This window comes from Vipera berus, assembly GCF_964194415.1.
Source record: "Vipera berus genome assembly, chromosome: Z".
Lineage (NCBI taxonomy): Eukaryota > Metazoa > Chordata > Lepidosauria > Squamata > Viperidae > Vipera > Vipera berus.
The window spans coordinates 19989972-20008612 of record NC_138205.1 but is presented as its reverse complement, the minus strand read 5'-3'; the positions used below and the strand labels follow the sequence as shown (position 1 = coordinate 20008612).

The 18641-nt window shown below is 39.9% G+C and overlaps 1 protein-coding gene across 1 annotated transcript in view; it reads left to right on the top strand.

Moving 5' to 3' along the window:
* Positions 1–13872, top strand: part of LOC308678687 (protein KASH5-like) — a gene marked incomplete at both ends in the record, with an annotated part of 29680 nt that extends 15808 nt beyond the window's left edge. Inside the window, 2 exons of the mRNA XM_081345924.1 lie at positions 12954–13031; positions 13779–13872. Of these exons, the coding sequence (XP_081202050.1) occupies positions 12954–13031; positions 13779–13872 (172 nt within the window). The remainder of the gene's footprint in view (positions 1–12953; positions 13032–13778) is intronic.
* Positions 13873–18641: the final 4769 nt, after the last annotated feature.

The window sequence follows — 18641 nt, the reverse complement described above, 5'->3', positions numbered from 1 at the left end:
GGGAGGACTTTTTATTGAACAAGAATAAATGATTAATAAAGAATAAATACAATCTTTTCCAATTTATTCAATCTGTTTTATTATATATATTTAAACCATTTTTCATACCAGATGTGTAGCTGCAGCAATGTAACAGAAATGGAAATTTTTCTACAACTCGGCAGTAATTTTTTTTTAATGCAGGCCGCCAACAAACTCTCTACAAAACATGAATGGTTCCATACAGAGATCCGCACAGTCACTCTACAAAGAGATTGAAGAATCACGTAGAGTAAGAAGCATTTCTTTTTAGAGAGTTATGCCATTGCTTTAGATCAGGGGTGTCAAACTGCCGGCCTGCGGGCCAGATGCGTCACACCGAAACTACGCCCACCCCATTGCCAGCAATGGGGAAAAAATCACGATATGTCACGACAAGTCATGTGACGTTGTGAGTTTGACACTCCTGCTTTAGATGAACTGATAATAATCTTGGGTATTTTGAACATAAACTGGGAATGTATTAAAGAATAGAAACCAGAAATTTATCGTGAACATTTTGCATTTAACTGCATCTTACCCACACAATGAAATGAATAGATAATTGCTACTTGCATTCTTCGAAGTACAAGCAGAGCCAAGTAAGACCTAGCCAACAAAACTAACTCTCTTAGGTTTCTGGAAGACTTTTAAGACCTGGCTCTTTCCCCAGGCCCGGTATTAGTGGAACCCTTGTTGTGGGTTTGTTTGATTTTTTGTTTGACTACTAAGGCTGTTATGTTTTGTTGTTAAGCTTTTAATTCTTTGAAATTGTAAATTTGCTCAGGATCTTTTAGAATGGGACAGTTATAATAAATCTAATAAAACTGCAAATGCAACAAGTTTATTAAAATTAAGAAATTTATGAAATGCTAGATTAATCTTTGGAAAGTCGGTAAAGATTGGGATTGTTTGAATTTAAGGGCAAAAAAAAAGCACTTTTAAACTACCTGCTTGCAATTCTTTAAAGCTGGCAGAGTTTCACCCAGGATTTGACAATAAATTTCTGAAAACACAAATCTGCACCCCAGAGCAATATGAAGAGAGTTACTTTTACTACAGATAGAAGCCCAGACAACTAAAATCAGTTCCTACGTGATCAAGCCCTCTATAAACAAATCATGGTTTAAATGTTACAATCCCTCTACATGTTTTTACATTTCTCAGCTCTGAATGTGCAGGGTACCTATGCATGTTTTGGTAATAGTACTGTCTGATCTCAGATTCTTTGCTTCTGGCTTTACCAGTTCATTCCACACAAAACGCTACTGCAACGCTCTCTACATGGGGCTGCCCTTGAGGACCACTCGGAGGCTTCAGCTGGTGCAGAATGCGGCCACGCGAGTTGTGATGGGGGTTTCCCGATACTCCCATGTAACACCTCTACTCCGCGAGCTGCATTGGTTTCCGGTTGCCCTCCGGGTGAGATTCAAGGTGCTAGTGATGACCTATAAAGCCCTAAATGGCTTGGGTCTGGGATATCTGAGGGAATACCTGCTGCTGGCATCAAGTTCCTTTCGTCCACAGGGAGGGTCTTCTCAGGGTGCGCCTGCCCTTTGGAACCAGCTGCCCGCGGAGCTTAGGACTGCCCCCCTACCTTCGTTTCGCCGGGACCAGAAGACCTGGCTCTTTGAGCTTTCCAGCCCAGGCTGAGAGTTTTAATCGGGGTTTTTATATTTTTTCAGGGACTTAATTTAATCTTTTTAATCGTTTTTAATTTTTGTATCGATGTTTTAAGTACCCTGTAAACTGCCCTGAGTCCTTCAGGAAAGGGCGGTATATAAATTCAATAAAATTCAAATTCAAATTCAAAATATCTGCCTCCTGGAATTGCATAATTCCTTTCGTATTCTTGTGAAGATGAATGTAAGGAATTGCAATTGTGCTACCTGTATCCATGCTCCAAAACATATCTTTCTTTTCAGATTTAAACTGTTGCACAATACCTGTAGAGATGCTAATATTAAATTATAATTAAAGTTGGATGGTCACACCTATGTTGTCTTATACTTAGTCATTAACAACTCAAGCAGCGTGGGAATGGAGTTGTCACACTACAGTCCAGTACCAGAGTGGGATTATCACATTACAGGCCAATCCTGGATTGTTATAGTTATAATGCATATAACATATGTAGTAGAAGCAGATTTTCTGGGAGTGGAATAGCATTTTGCCAAGAACAAAATATTTTGCTCTGAGTGTTAGAAAAAAGCAATCTCTGTCATGAAATGCTATTTTAATAAATATTTAACTGTACAACATTCCTCGAACTATGACTTGATACACTTTTGTTGTATGTAGCAGGAGATCAGTAGGGAATGTGGCTTGCCTAGTCCTCTGTGTGGGATGTTGAATTCTTTGGTGATACATCCAGTGGCTGAAGGAAGCATTGATTCTTTGACAGAACAGGTAAGTATAGAATCACAAGTACACTGGGTTCCCCACCCCCCTTTTTCCTGACACATGCTGTAGATTTCATAGCAGTGAGCACTTAAAGTTTAACTCCTGCTTTAATTGTGGCAAATGATTCCAAAAGTTGATTTGGACACATTGTTTTGGTAGCCCCTACTTCTCTTTTTAGTTTTTTTTTTTTAAATTAACTCCAAGCGATATCTCGAGCCAATTCAACTTTGCATGTCCAGCTTTCAGCAGATGCTGTTCAGGATTTCAGCACACATTCATCTACTCATATACATTCCCATCAGCAGAAGGTGACTGGTTAGCCAACAATGACTTATTTTCAGCCCTTTTGCTTTTGGAAATCTGCTGTAATGGATTAAAAGAACCTATAAAAATCACCAAGATAACTTTCTTCTTCTTAATTTAGAACTCTTTGGATGAACCTTGTAGCATTAAAATTAATATATATATATACTTAATTAGAATTCAAAGCATTGTCTTTATTCTTTCATATGAAAGATAGACTCTCACTTGTACTTTTCTCTTTCTTTAACTATCTGGGCAATAATTATCTGGATATTTGTAGCTTATATATGATAGCGCTACTTTCATAACCTTTTTAAGTAGGTTAAAAAGTCCTGTTTTCAGTCTTGTTAAGAACTGATAAAGACCTAATGTGAAATTCACTGTTCCAGCAGCTATTCCTTTTCTCTTCTAGAAACATAGCAAGAATGGGTCAGATGATACCAAGGCATTACTTCCAGTTTCACATAATATGCCTCAGTTAAGCCTTGCGACTGGTGGTAGACTGATATCGAAGAATCAGGAACATAAACAAGACCGAAATAATCTTCTATCAGAGAAAGGGGGAAGGTAGGAACAATGATGACATTGCTGAATGAGGGAGAATGTTTTACGTCTCAAAGATATTCTTTGATCGAGACTTTAGCTATAAATCGGGTGAGTGATTGGGAATACCCAGACCTCCTTGGAAATAAACTGTTCTTTTTAACACTTGAATTCTTCCAAGAGAGATGTAAATAGAGACAATAACAGAAAAAAAAAGGTTGGAAAATGAGAGCAACAGATGCCGCCCCAGCGAGATTTTATGACACCCCAAGACACACAAAATAGGAGTCCCCCTCAGACTATTATAGCGCTACAAGATACCCTTACTTACAGCCTGGCTAAATGGCTGGCACAACATTTAAGCTTCCTGAGTCTCATCTGTACACTTTTCGACAAAACCGCAAGGCTTAAATGTGGCTCCTGATGAGATCATGGTCTCCTTTGACGTAGTTCCCCTATTTACATCCATCCCTCCTCACTTAGAATACGAATTAATAGATAAAAAACCAGAAGAAGAGTACAGCACAGATAAACAATAACCTAAAGGTAAAGTTCCCTCCGCACATGCGTGCTAGTCGTTTCCGACTCTAGGGGCCGGTGCTCATCTCCGTTTCAAAGCCGAAGAGCCAGCGCTTGTCCGAGGACATCTCCGTGGTCATGTGGCCGACATGACTAGACGCCAAAGGCGCACGGAACGCTGTTACCTTCCCACCGTAGTGGTCCCTATTTTCCTACTTGCATTTTTACGTGCTTTCGAACTGTTAGGTTGGCAGAAGCTGGGACGAGTAACAGGCGCTCACTCTGTTATGCGGCACTCGGGATTCGACCTGCCAAACTGCCGACCTTCTGATCGACAAGCTCAGCGTCCTAACCCACTGAGCCACCCTGTCCCTAACCTAACCTAACCTAACCTAACCTAACCTAACCTAACCTAACCTAACCTAACCTAACCATGTCATAAATCATGAAGCTACTCCAGTACTGCCAACATGTCTTCTTCACATTCAAAAGGGAGATGGATGAGCAAATAAAAGGGACACCCATCGGATCCCCAATATCAGGACTCAATGCAGACACTGCCCTGCATGAACTAGAACACCATGCCTTTCAAAACTGCACTCTGAAATGTTGGTGCCACTCTGTGGATGACACGTTTGTCGTCATCATCAAAAGAAAAGCAATGAAAGACTTTCATACTCTGCTGAACTCCCATTTTTCCAGACATACAATTCACAACGGAAGAAGAAGCAGCTAGACAATTACCACTTTTAGATGTGCTTGTCAAGAGGCAGGAAGATGGAAGCCTAGAAACCATGGTTTATTGCAAGGTCACCAACACTGCAAATGTTCTTAGTTTCAACAGTAACCATCCACTGTCAAAACAATATATGGCAGGGTGAGAACCCACTGTAGTACCCAGGAAGCTAAACAACTAGAGAAATGGTACCTACGTGAACAATTCAGACAGAATAGGTACCCACAAGCATTTATTGCAAGATGCCTGTACAACATGCAAGGAAGAGAAATGAAGAAAGAATGTATAAGACCAACTTTATGGCCCACCTGCCATACATCAAAAACATTTTGGAAGCAGTAGAATGCAGCTTCCAAGATGTGCAAGTGGGCACTGCGCGCCGCACAGAGGCTACAATACGAGGACAAATCAGGAATTGCAAAGATCACTTGGAGTTGGGAGATACTTCTACTAGATTCCCTGAATGGATTGCCCCTGTGACTGTGTATGACAGATGGAGAGGAAGCTAATCGCCCGACTGCAAGAACACAAGCGAGCGGTCAGATGAGGAGACCCAAACTCATTGGTAGCCTCACATTGCAGTGAACAAGGACATAACATTCAATTTCACAGCTACTAAGTTTGTTGGCTGAACAGGTACAAAAGTAGCCAGGGAAATGATTGAAGCCTGGGAAATGTGTCCCTTGTCAGTCAACAGGAGTGCTGATTTACCCACTAGCTTATCAGGTACTTAGGAGCAAAGGACTTGACAACACAAGGAAACCAGTAGCCGGCCATCAACACCAGTTACGCACTAGGAAGCCACACCGATGAGGCACCACATAAATATGACACATAAAGTAGCCCAAAGAACACATTATGGTAGAGAGAAGTTCCCTGAGGATGGGCTCCAGCATGAGTCCAAAAGCTTGGAAGACTAAACCTCTGGTCCTGGTTGAATGCCCCAGCTTGGATTCTGCAAACTTATTATAACTATCAACTAGTTCTGGATAGCATTCCAGATTCCTCCCTTGCTTATTGTGGCTTACATACCTAGCAGGTATGTAAAATGAAGGTGAAGATTATACTCACAGAAAATCTGTTATGACTTATGCTTATTTAAAGGGGAAAACTACTTTAAAATTAGAACAGCTAAGGACAACTTAAGACTGCCTTAAATATGAGTTGCCAATGTCTTAAGGATATGGCAAAAAAGAGTTTCTAGGCATGTTCTGCCATTGTTATGTAGAAAAGGGAAATGTCCATGTACAGTGAGCATTTTAATCTTATTGTTAAAAGTTTCCTCAGTTCAGACTGAAAAGGTTTTCTGTTGTATCTGTGTTTAATAAGTTATCTTTTTTTTTTCAACCCAGCAAGGAGGAATCAAAACAAAGCCTGACAAATGAACACACTGGCAATAGCAAGGCTCTTGAATTGACTCTAAAGAACATGGATGTGTGGACTTACCCATCTAATGTAGAGTCTCAGGTACTTTCTTGTAATTGCAAAGATAGATAATGACATAGAGATTTCTAATTTGGAATGGGGATATTTTTAGATAGACTGATTGGCAGCCCTTTTTATGCACTGAATCAACAATTACTTTCTTCTTTTGCTGTCTGTTGTTCCTTATTCATACCATATTCCTGTATGACTTTGAATCTAAGCCAGGGTATAATCTATAGTTGATTCTCCTTCAAGAATGAAGGCTTTGGAGTGACCACAAAACAAGACTGTTTCTGTATTCTTTGTTAGCCCTGTCTTATCTTCTCAAACTCTGAAGAAGAAACAAATGGAAACAAAGATATTGGTGGGAATAGGAACTGAGCTTTTTTCAGCCTGTCTACTGTAGCTGTGACTAAGAAATATACAGCAGTAGTGAACTTATTTTTTTCAATTTATTCTCCTATCCATTGTTAGAATTAATTCTCACAAAGCCAGAGAACGGTTTCATTTTTTAAAAAAAATGCCATTTATATCCCGCCCTTCTCCGAAGACTCAGGGCGGCTTACAATCTAAAGCACAAATCAATGGGCTTAGCAATAGCCTTCATTCTATGTATATGCCTGCTTATTAGGGCTTTCGCCCCCCCCCCAAGCGGCATTATTACAAAGTCAGTTTATTGCCCCCAACAATCTGGGTCCTCATTTTACCTACCTCGGAAGGATAGAAGGCTGAGTCAACCTTGAGCCTGGTGGGACTCGAACCTGCACTAATTGCAGGCAGCTGGTGTTACTTAAGGAGGCATTAGCCCACTGCTCCACCAAGGCTCATAACAAATAAGGTTTTTTTTCAATCGCTTCCTATTTTATTTAATTGCCTTTTCCTAGGTAAAAGAGTTGTCTTCAATGTATGTAGTTGCAAGTATCTTGTGGAAAGCTAATTGGTGTTCTCTTAGGAAAAAAATAACATAAAAAGCATATTTTTTGCTTAATAGGCTTTAGGCTCTAATAGGAATCATGAAATATTAAGCACAGTATAGAGGACTATTTCTGGCAAATGGGATCTCTTTTTGTCTATCATCTCTTTATTTAATTTTACTGAGTTAATATTTTTTTTAGAAATAGTTTCAGTTTGACTGAATAAAAGAAGGTATGTAAGTAAATTTAGGGACGCGGTGGCTCAGTGGGTTAGGACACTGAGCTTGTCGATCAGAAGGTCGGCAGTTTGGTGGGTTGAATCCCGAGTGCCGCGTAGCAGAGTGAGCGCCTGTTACTCGTCCCAGCTTCTGCCAACCTAGCAGTTCGAAAGCACGTAAAAAATGCAAGTAGAAAAATAGGGACCACTACGGTGGGAAGGTAACAGCGTTCCGTGCGCCTTTGGCATCTAGTCATGCCGGCCACATGACCACGGAGACGTCCTCGGACAAGCGCTGGCTCTTCGGCTTTGAAACGGAGATGAGCACCGGCCCCTAGAGTCGGAAACGACTAGCACACATGTGCGGGGGAACCTTTACCTTTACCTTTAAGTAAATTTGGGCAGGTAATACAGTCGGTCCTTGGGTCTTTCCCATTTTGTCACTAGCCATTGCATAAACATGCCCTAGTAACATCTATTTTCTTTTATATACCCTTGATACTGCTTTTGTGTCATTTCTGGCCCACGAGCCAGAGATTTACCGTATTTTTCGGACCATAAGACGCACTTTTCCCCCCCCCAAAAGTGAGGGGGAAAACGAGGGTGCGTCTTATGGTCCGAAGGTGATCCGTATGGCCAGCCCCAACCTCCGCAAGTGGAAAGCAAGGGAGATTGCCAGGAGCACAAATCGGCACGTGCTGAGAAACGCCGATCTCATGCTCCTGCAATCTCCCTCGCTTGGTTTCAGCTTCCCTTGCTACAAGAGAAAGCAGGCTGAAACAAAGCGAGGGAGATTGCCAGGAACACAATCAGAACGCATTCTGGAACAATGTGACCATCATAAATATGAATCGATTGCCAAGCATCCGAATGTAAATCACATGACCCTGGGGATGCTGCAACGGTCATAAGTGTGAAAAATGGTCATAAGTCGCTTTTTTCAGTACCATTGTAACTTTGAATAGACACTAAGAGAATTGTTGTAAGTCGAGGAATACTTGTACTTTATCATTTTTTTTCCTTTTTTGGGGGGGTCAAGTTTTTGACACCTCGCTGGGCGACTGGTGGTACTCAGACATTGCCTTGTCCTAAAAGTGGTAGAATGGATGAAAAAGTTGAAAAGCCCTGTTTTAGTATACTGATACTATTTGGTTCAGAATATTTTTTTCTTGTTTTCCTGCTCTAAAAACTGGGTGCGTCTTATGGTCCGGTGCGTCTTATGGTCTGAAAAATATGGTAACTTAACCTAAGCCAGAGGTAGGCAACCTTGTTCTCTTTTATGAGTCGTAGACTTCAACTCCCAGAATTCCTGAGCCAGCCGTGCTGAGGGGAAAGGAAGAGGTTTCCAAGCTGAGCCATGCTGGCTCAGGAATTCTGGGAGTTGGAGTCCACAAGTCATAAAAGAGCCAAGGTTGCCTACCCCTGACCTAAGGTGTACTGGAAATAAAGGCTCATTCTCAGGTACTCCTCTCCGCAACATGAACATGTCCCAATAACCATTTTTTTTAAAAAAATCATATCCTCATGACATTGCCTTTGTCTCATCCCTAGTCCACAGCTGAGCTAGCTTAAAGCCATATTTAGCTGTTCCAGTTTTAAAGTGGTGCCCTCTTCTCCTATATTGTTTTTGCCATGGATATGATACAGCATGCGTCATCCACAATTTAGTTGGTGAGAGAAACAAGGGATATTTGCAATTTTAAGCTGCAAGGAGGGAGATCTCCTGGTTGCTGAGAAGTGCTCTCTACAGCTATTTTGGTTGGGGCTGCAGGAGAGACTGGACATCTATTTTCACTTGGTTGCCTGCAAAACGCATGACAAAATTTTTGAAATGCTTCATAAGCATTACATAGTACCTTTTTAAATACAGGATCGGTATTCCTTTAAAAGAACTTCAAAAAAACAGCTTCCTGATCTCTTGAAAGTGGGTTAGTCTTGTGCTACACAGAATGTCAGTTTAAACTAGGAAAGAGAGTTGACTTCTACTAGTTAATAGTGCTAGCTTTGGGGGGTTGAGGGGGAGAAACCAAAATGTAATAAGCAAAAACAAATCAAACAGGTAAGGTTGCTGGTAGATTTGGTTGTATTTAATACAAGAGATGGTGGGTGGTGTTATTTTACCGACATCATTTCAGATTTATGGCAATCTATGGGTTATTTCTTGCTGCTGCTATCCCCCAAAACAGAAGTGAATTTGCTGCCATTTCATTATTTTCTTTATTCAAGGACAGAGTTCACTTGCCTTGGATTGCTCTCTCCAGTTTCAAAATAGGGACCACTACGGTGGGAAGGTAACAGCGTTCCGTGCGCCTTTGGCGTCTAGTCATGCCAGCCACATGACCACGGAGATGTCCTCGGACAAGCGCTGGCTCTTTGGCTTTGAAACGGAGATGAGCACCAGCCCCTAGAGTCGGAAACAACTAGCACGACTAGCACGCATGTGCGGGGGAACTTTTACCTTACCTTTATATATATTGCGAGAGATAAGAAAAAGATTTAAATAATTGAACAGACATTTTCATTAATATTAATCAGCAGTAACATGTTATTCATTTTTCCTCCAAGATGGTGCATTTTAACTTTCAAGAAATTATGGTTTTCCGCTCAGCAGAATTGTAAGTGCATATGTTGAGTCCATTATGCAGAATAAGGTGTTGGTCTACTCTTAGTAGCAGAATTTGTACTTTCACTGAAGAACAATGAATAAATATTTTGAAGAAGCAATTGTACTTGCACATGGGATATTCATGCTGCTTCTTGTTTGGTTCAGCACCTGTGAGCTCTTTTCAGCAGCTGAGCCAGTTTAGTGCAAAAGAAATTTTTTTAAAACTGGTTTTTAGCTGTAACTCTTAAGAATTGTGGGTTTATCCATTAAAGGAGAAGTTTTGCTTCATTCCTTTTCTCTGAGCTTCAGCTGTCCTGCCAAGTCCTGTAAAAGTAACGTTAACAACTTAGTATCTCTACTTCAGATACTTTGGTGATGCAAAGTAATAGAATTATAGGGTTGGCAGGGACTGCAGAGATCATCCAGTCTATCTTCTTGCATAATTATAGGGGTCACTATGCCACCTTTTAATATATATGGTGAATTGACAAGTTTCTGTTTTCCTATTTGCTTCCACAGGAGATAAGTTACATGTCAAATACAAGTTTTTGCCTTCCTTTTATTTATTTATTTATTTATTTGTGGGGATGATGGGATTTTTTGTTGCTGCATAGCTTAGGGCAGGGCAATTATTTTTACTCCTTATTCTTAGCATTCCTGAATCATCAGGAAAGGCCAATCATGTTTTTTTTTTCAAAGCTAGTTTCAAGGAATTGGGAACAGGGGTTTGGAAATGCCCAAGACTAATAAATACAAGTGTTTTTAATCAGTAAAATAACTGCATGATGTCACAATTTTAAAACTGCATTCCAAACGAGTTATTTTTCTGGTTATTTGAAATTAAATATAATTTGTATAGAATATATTCTTGGAAAATATAAATATATATTTATATAAATATTTAAATATTTATATATATTTAATTTTATTGAATTTGTAAACCGCCCTGAGTCCTATGGGAATAGGGCGGTATACAAATTCAATAAAATAAATAAATAAATAAATAAAATATACTATTACACTATTTCATTCTGAAGCTGATATATACTCACAGTTTATTTATTTATTTATTTATTTATTAGTTTTTATAAACCGCCCTTCTCCCGAGGGACTCGGGGCGGTGTACAGAGGAAGGAAGGTATACAGATGAACAATAAAAATAATAAAAGTAGAAGAAAAATATATCACAATCTGGATGGGATAGATTATTCCAGAAGTTTCCAATGATTTTGTTTTACTCAAGTCATAGCAGACACAACAAATCCCAGGTGGCAATAACATAGGTGTATATTGTCTTGAATGAAGTATGTTAGCATATAAGTTCTATAATATGTGGGGCTTTTGTTCCAGAAGTTCTGAAGAAGCCTTGCAGAAACACCCTTTTGTCCCAAAAGATGGTGAGCTAATCCCAAATGTTTGGAAAAACACTAATGGCTACTCATGTGAACTCCTACTTCAAAGGTAAGGAACCACTGTATTTGTCACATACTTTCACCAATAATATCTATTCTTCCATATAGTATTATTACAATTGACTTACAACAGTTCATTTAGAGACTGTTCATAGCTACAACAGCTTTGAAAAAATTCAGAGGCTTGGCAACTGATTCATATTTATGACAGTTGCAGTATCCTGGTGTCATGTGATCACCTTTTGCGACCTGACAAAGTCAACTAGGAAGCCTGATTCACTTAACAATCCTGTTGCTAAATTGATAACCGAAGTGATTCACTTAACAAATGTGGTAAGAAAGGTCGTAAAATGGGGCAAAGTTCACTTAATAAATGTCTCAGCAATATAAATTTTGGGCTGAATTGTGGATGTAAGTTGAGGACGACCTGCATTTTTTTTTGTATTCTATTATGATTTTTACAAACTTTTTTGTGCCTTCAAATCAGTCCTTTACTCCTGGTGCCTGTCTTGAAAGTCTTGCAGTTTTCCTGACAAGATTTTGGAAGTGGTTTGCCATTGCTTGCTTCCTAGTTCTGAAGGAGAGTGACTAGCCCAAGGTCACCTTGTTGGCTTTATGCCTAAAGTGGAACTAGAACTCACAGTTTCCTGGTTTCTAGCCTGGTGCTTTAACCACCGCATCAAATTGGACCTTTTTTATAGGAATTATATGTAATTTCTTTGTTTCCCATGTACTATATACAGTAATTACCATGTCTAGTAAATTCATTACAGATACTATTCAGATAGAAATTGGCCTAGAAGTAAATCTAGGATAAATAGTCAATATAGTACTAGACCAGGTTATGCTAAAACAGATAATTTTAAGGCCAAGGAGAACGCTGCTTTTTCCATTACTAAGATTCATATACTGGACATCATAGTTAAAGATGGGTAGCTTCTCAGGAAGCTAATTATTCTTTCAGCTAGTAAAAAGTACTGTATAGTATTTGCCTTTTTGATAAAGTAAACAAGGGATATAAAATATTGAACTACTAGACCATGGGTGTCAAACTAGGATCACGTCACATGACATATCGTGACGTATCATGACATGTTTTGCCTTTGCAGAGCTGGGGTGGGCATGGCCTGCGCGTGACACATCCGGCCCACGGGCCGCCAGTTTGACACCCCTGAACTAGACTCTTGATTCTCAATTTCAAAATATAACAAACGCTTCTTGAATATTTCCCCAGTTTTCTTGTATCTACAGTATGAAATAAAACAGACTTAATGATGTATATGCAATTGACATAGGATATGCCGTTGACATAGGATCTTGAAATGTTTAAAAGTGGAACATAACAGAAGAATAATTAAATAATTAAGAATATAGCCACTGAAGCATATTTTTACATCCATGTAAAACGTGCTGATTTCTCAACATATTGTTTTAGGCTTGATTAAGGAAGAACTTTATCAGGGGTGCAGAATTGCAATTTGTTTTCTTGATGTTTAAATGCTGTTTAAACACTGAAATTAAAAAAAATGGACCCAGTTAATAGAGGCCACGTTCTTTTCCTGTGAAAAGAGCTACAATCCAGCTGTTTGGGTTATTTCTATTTTGTATATGCAAAATTTTAAAAGAAGAAAGCCACAGTATCATTTGTGTTGCTTTTTGGTGATTTTTAAATATTTTATATCTGTGCCCATAGTAAACAGAAGTGATGAATTTCATACTGTTAGCTCTAATTTAAAAGGATCCTGCTAATCCCCAGTCAGCAGAAACTCATTACAGCTTCTGTGTTTCCTGATTCTGTATCTGACTTAATATCTTATCTTAGTATTTGTTTCCTTTCCCCCCTCTTCTTTCCACACAGATTTTTTGACGTCCCATTAGGCTATCTAATCCTGCACATCCTCCAGGAACTATTGCTCCTTGGGCTGCTGCTTGTTTTGTGTGTTTCCTTGCTAGCAGTTTTCTGTTTAGTTATATTCCACAACCAATTTTCGATGTGGATTGAGCCAGAGGGAAAATTTTGGCATTTCTTGTCACTGCAGTATCGACATCTACCACCTATCTGACCATTCTCCCATCCCTTAAATCCATACAAAGGAAAGGAGATGTCTGGGAAGATCCAACATGTAAATAAATATTTTACAAGAATAAATTAAATGCGAGCCTTTTTTCAATCAGTAGTTGGATATAAGATGGGATCTGCCTTCTCTCATTAACGGGAAAGGCAAATTACCTAGTTTTTCAAGGGAAAAGGAAAATTCCAATGAATTATTGTAACCAGATTCAGCTGATAAACATGGTTCCAGTTGCTCTTTAGATATTTCCTAACAAAGGATGGTTGAAGATGAAATTAGTTTTTGAGATGTTATCTGTATATCTGCTTCCGCACTAATTTGAATGTGAGACAAAGGACATTGTCAGCCATCAAGTGTGTATGTATGGGTGGGAAATGTTATTTGAGTATTCTGAAAGTTGTGCGATAACTTATGAAAAAATAGGCACCTGTATCATGGCTGAGAAATATCAATTTAGGGAGATATCACTTATCATCATTAGTTCTTTCCTTATCCAATCTGGTATTGCCTGCCTTGAAGGAGATGGTAGACGTTTGTTAAAGAAACCCACTTGAAATTATTCCATTTTTTAATAACCATAGATGTGTTTCAAATTTACCATTCTGTTTCAGATTTACCATTGAAACAAATGATGGCCACATGCTTCAAGATGAAGCTGATTTTCTGATCTATTTCAATCCAGTTTCAGGCACAGAAACAGACTAGTCACCCTAATGGATAAAGAATATATACTGGGAGTGGTTATCAGGATGTGTGGGCTACATGTTATTTATACAATGCCCAGATATGTTTCTTTCTATTATCAGAAGTGTCAGGATCCTACTGTTTTGAGTCAGATTATATACTGGATCAGATGGAACAGGTGAAAGTTAAGTCCAGACAAATGAGAGGGTCTAATGACTTGGGTAGATAAAAAATGTCGGAGCCCTTACTTATACTAAACAGGGTCATACTCCCGATGAAGTTTGATTTGCTTGTCTTTCTGTAGTTTTCTGAGTCAAATTCATGCTTATGTTAACATCTAAATCCCTTAATGGTTTGGGTCCATCTAGCCAAAGTAATGGATTCTCTTCTGTGTTGTGAAGCTGGAAGTTCTGTAAGAGCTTATTCTAGAATCAACAAGGAGTAAGGCTTTTTCGGTGCAAGCAATCAAGTTTATGGAAACCTTCATTCTGGAATTCAGATTGTTCCCTCTCTGCTTTGTTTTACAAAGATTAAAAACTTCATTTTAAAAATGTTAACAAAGTAGCTGTACTGGCCCATATGTTCTAGATGTTTCATTACCTCAGATTCTTTAAAAAAAACACCTGAAGAACAAAAATTCTAATACCCCCAAAGTTCAGCAACAAAACTAAGAGACCTTTCAGAGATCTGCCAGTTAATGAGATTACCTTTAATTTTGAAGAACAAACAGAATGCTAGCCACAACAAAGTGGATGAAGGAGGTAATTGGCTTCTCAAAGATCCATAGTTTTGAGTAAGCTATTTGTCTAGTTCTTGACATTTCTAATATTTACCTGGTAATCCTATCTGTAGGAGGTGGCGCAAATATCAGTCAGCTAAATGCCGTGTGCTTTTGTCTTCATTAGTCTAAGCAAGAGAGAACATACACCGAAAGAGGGGACTTAGAAAGAAGTGAATATCTACAGTATATGAGGCAAAAGAAACTGATAAGAACATTCCACGGTTGTAAAAATTGTAAAGTTGTAAATGTGCATGTGAAGTAGAATGCAAAGATGTATAAAAAGGGTCACCAAACTCTTTGCCAGGCACTCATTCCTCTTTTGGAAGTGCGCCCACTCAGTCCTGATTATGAAACACCAGATTCAACAGAAATTCTGGAATTGTTCTTGCCGTGGATTCTTCTTGTTACTTTTAAACACTTCATTTGCCACACCACTCTCTTAAGTATACTTTTTCTAGGTTGCATCTAGGTCAGGGGTAGGCAACCTTGGCTCTTTTATGACTCATGGACTTCAACTCCCAGAATTCCTGAGCCAGCTGGCTCAGGAATTCTGAGAGTTGAAGTCCATGAGTCATAAAAGAGCCGAGGTTGCCTACCCCTGATCTAGGTACTGGTCCCTGGATGATGAGTTTCCTTGACAAATAATTCAGCTAGATAACAATGCCATTGTTATCTTCCAAATACTGTATATCAGCGAGCAAGAAAGTTGTAGGTTTCAACATTTCTTCACCTAACCATTGATTCTAAGCTTACAATATTGCATGCTTCTTATGTCAATCCAGCATGGATAATATTCTGGTAGATGCTCGGCAGATCCAGGGGGCAAATCAGGAACTGCTTGTTCATCGTGTTTCATTAGATCTTTGCCCTCAGTAGGCTTATTTGATTCTTGGAACAATGCCCAGTCGTAGTTTCCCAACATAATCTGTCCTCTGGGTCATGATCTGTCCTCTCTAAGGAGATTTCCCCCCCACACACACATTGAATAGATCGGGGGTTCAGCTCATCAACCGCTTCATGAATTTGATCGTTCATTGAAGCCAAAGGGGTTTTTTTGTTTGTTTTTAATCCCATTTATATCCCGCCCTTCTCTGAAGACTCAGGGCGGCTTACAATCTAAGAAGCACAAATCAATGTGCTTAGCAATTTGAAAGGTTTGTTATATGAAAATTAATTAATTAATGAATGCTTTACAGTATTTATTAAATTTAAATAGAACTTTAATAGTTCCATGAACAATAACAATAACAACAATAAGAGCCTTGGTGGAGCAGTGGGCTAATGCCTCCTTAAGTAACACCAGCTGCCTGCAATTAGTGCAGGTTCGCATCCCACCAGGCTCAAGGTTGACTCAGCCTTCCATCCTTCTGAGGTAGGTAAAATGAGGACCCAGATTGTTGGGGGCAATTAAGCTGACTTTGTAATAATGCCGCTTGGGGTGTGTGTGAAAGCCCTAATAAGCAGGCATATACATAGAATGAAGGCTACTGCTAAGCTTGTAAGCCACCCTGAGTCTTCGGAGAAGGGCGGGATATAAATGGAATTAAAATAAATAAATAAATAAATAAATAAAACAGTATGGAGAATTCAAGGCCACTGTTTCTGGTGGCTGATCATCCAACCCCGGGTAATGTTGTCATGTATCTAGCCACTTCATCTTCAGAACTGGGCACTGGCATGGAGCTCCCCAAAGACCCCAAAAGATTGACCCCAATCGGCTTTCCTTTTATCCATCGCTCATTGACCCAAAGCCATTTACTGACCCCCTAACTTTTTATCCACTCCTTGGATAATCCCACTGACTTTGAGGCTCATTAAACTGAGTATTTTGGGGGAACCCAGGAGTAGAGATCCTTTCCACCATTCCACCTTAAAGGAAGTCAGCATCTACAGTGCTAAGAGAGCCATGCTTCTCCTCTCCCCTTAGCTGTTGAAGGAAACATATCTTGATTCCTCTATTGAAAGGCCCTCAGAGGCTTCATCCTGACCTGAAACTGCTGGGGTCGAGAGCAGTTTCCTCATCCTTATTTAAAGATGCGTTTCAAGTAGCACGAAAGCTTTCCTCCTAAGCTAAGTGCAAGAAAGCAGACTGCATTTGTCAGAGTAGAAGTTATTTGTAGAGAACTGCATTTGTCGAATCCAGATGGTTTGATGTATCCCAGATGTTTGGCTACTGGTTTCTCAATTCCTTTTGTCTTTAGTCTCACAGAAGTCTGACAACTTTCAGAGAAATACACATCCTATTGTGCTTCCTTTAATCCAGTTACCTCTTCTATTACGTTATCCCATCTTATTAATGTATAAACCCTTTGAAGTTTTACCTGGTATGTTCAGTTCCTGTTTTTTAAGGCTGCATTTCTGATAGCCATTACTTCTAGAGGCAATAATTTCTGGGCACTGAGCAGTCTTTTCTTAATTTCAACTTTGTATGGGTAAAATACCCCTTCAGATACCACATTTCTCCAAAGTGGTTTCATTTGAATAACCTTTGGTTTGCCATCGTTCTTTCAGAATCCATTCTTAAGATATAGATGTGCCTTACTTTTTCCAAGGATTAAACTGAAGCTTTCTACAAATCTAAAAGGCCCTTTTTGTATTATTTTTGCTCAGAATGGCTTACGCATTTCTTTTTAACTTTTGTTAAGGTGACTTGACAGACCATCTGACTTTATCTTGCAATGTCTGCAACTTCCAAGAGCTCTCTGGGGCCAGTCTGCTTGGTTTCTTCCACATCACTACCCTGCAGAGTTTCTGTATCAATACTTTGCATGACAATCACATTGATCTACGTGCATTAAGCATGTAACCTTCCCCCCCCATGATTGCTACTTGCCCCAACTCCTACAGATAGGTTTCCCAGGTAAATTATGAGAAATGTCAAGCAGACAAATAGCTTACTCATAACTATGAATCTTTTGAGAAGTCAAGCATACAACCCACCCACCTTTGAGAACTGTACCGAGAGTGTATTTATTAATGGTGATTCATGAAACTGGAGAAAGGCATTAAAATATGGTCTGACGTGTCAACCCTGGACTCTTCGAAATTTTTGCTAGTAACTTGGGTGAGGAAGTAGAAGGAATCCTTATCAAAGCTGGAGATAACTCAAAACCGGGTAAAATAAGATAGCTTATTCGTTTCATTGAATCACAATGGAACACAACCTCCTGTCATATCTCCACTCTACCCATCCAAATCATTTTAAAAGGAGCCAGGCTGCAGGAATCTTAAGTGCCTCAAATTTCAGTGTTCATAGAGGTGCACGCCCAGCAGGCAAAAGGCTACCCCAAACGGTGAAAGCCAGATCCCCATCAGCGTCATGGCCGCACAGGCCCAACAGAGACGGGGCGGCGGGTGGGGAGAGAGGCCCGCAATCCTGGCTGGGACTGGGGGACCATGGCGCCAATAGGGATCTGTCTTTCCCTGCTCGGGGTGGCCTTTGGCTTGCTGGGCGGGGGCTTGCTAACCGGCAGTTTTGCCTCCTTTGTGCTGGGCGGGCCAGGCATCCGGGTGGCTGCAGCAGCCTAATGGACCTGTGTGAGCTGCTGGCAGCGCCGACCCAAGGGGGGGGGGAAGGGCAGGCGATGCAGATTCCCCGTGCATGAGACTGGGATTTTTTCCCCCACTATGGGATTTTCGCTACCAGACTGTTTAACTTGATGCAGAAAGGGAAGGATATGCATTCTGCATCAAGTAAACTTTTAAGAAGTTAAAAAGAGTCTGGCAGCGAAAATCCCCCTCCCCCTGTGCTTCAGACCAGCGCCGCCAGCAGCTTGCTTAGGTCCATTAGGTTGCTGCCACCGAGAAGAGTGGTGAGGTTTTATGCCAGTTAGCTGGCCAGCCGGCCGGCCAGGCAAAAAGTATAAAGTCAGCAAGAACAGAAACATTTCTTGACCATTAATTTAGTGAAAGAAAATGATTAACTGGGAAGTAGAAGTAGACACTTCTACAACTTGTAACCATCAGAACCATCTTTTTACAAAAGAAAGAATGCTTAAGAACTTCACAG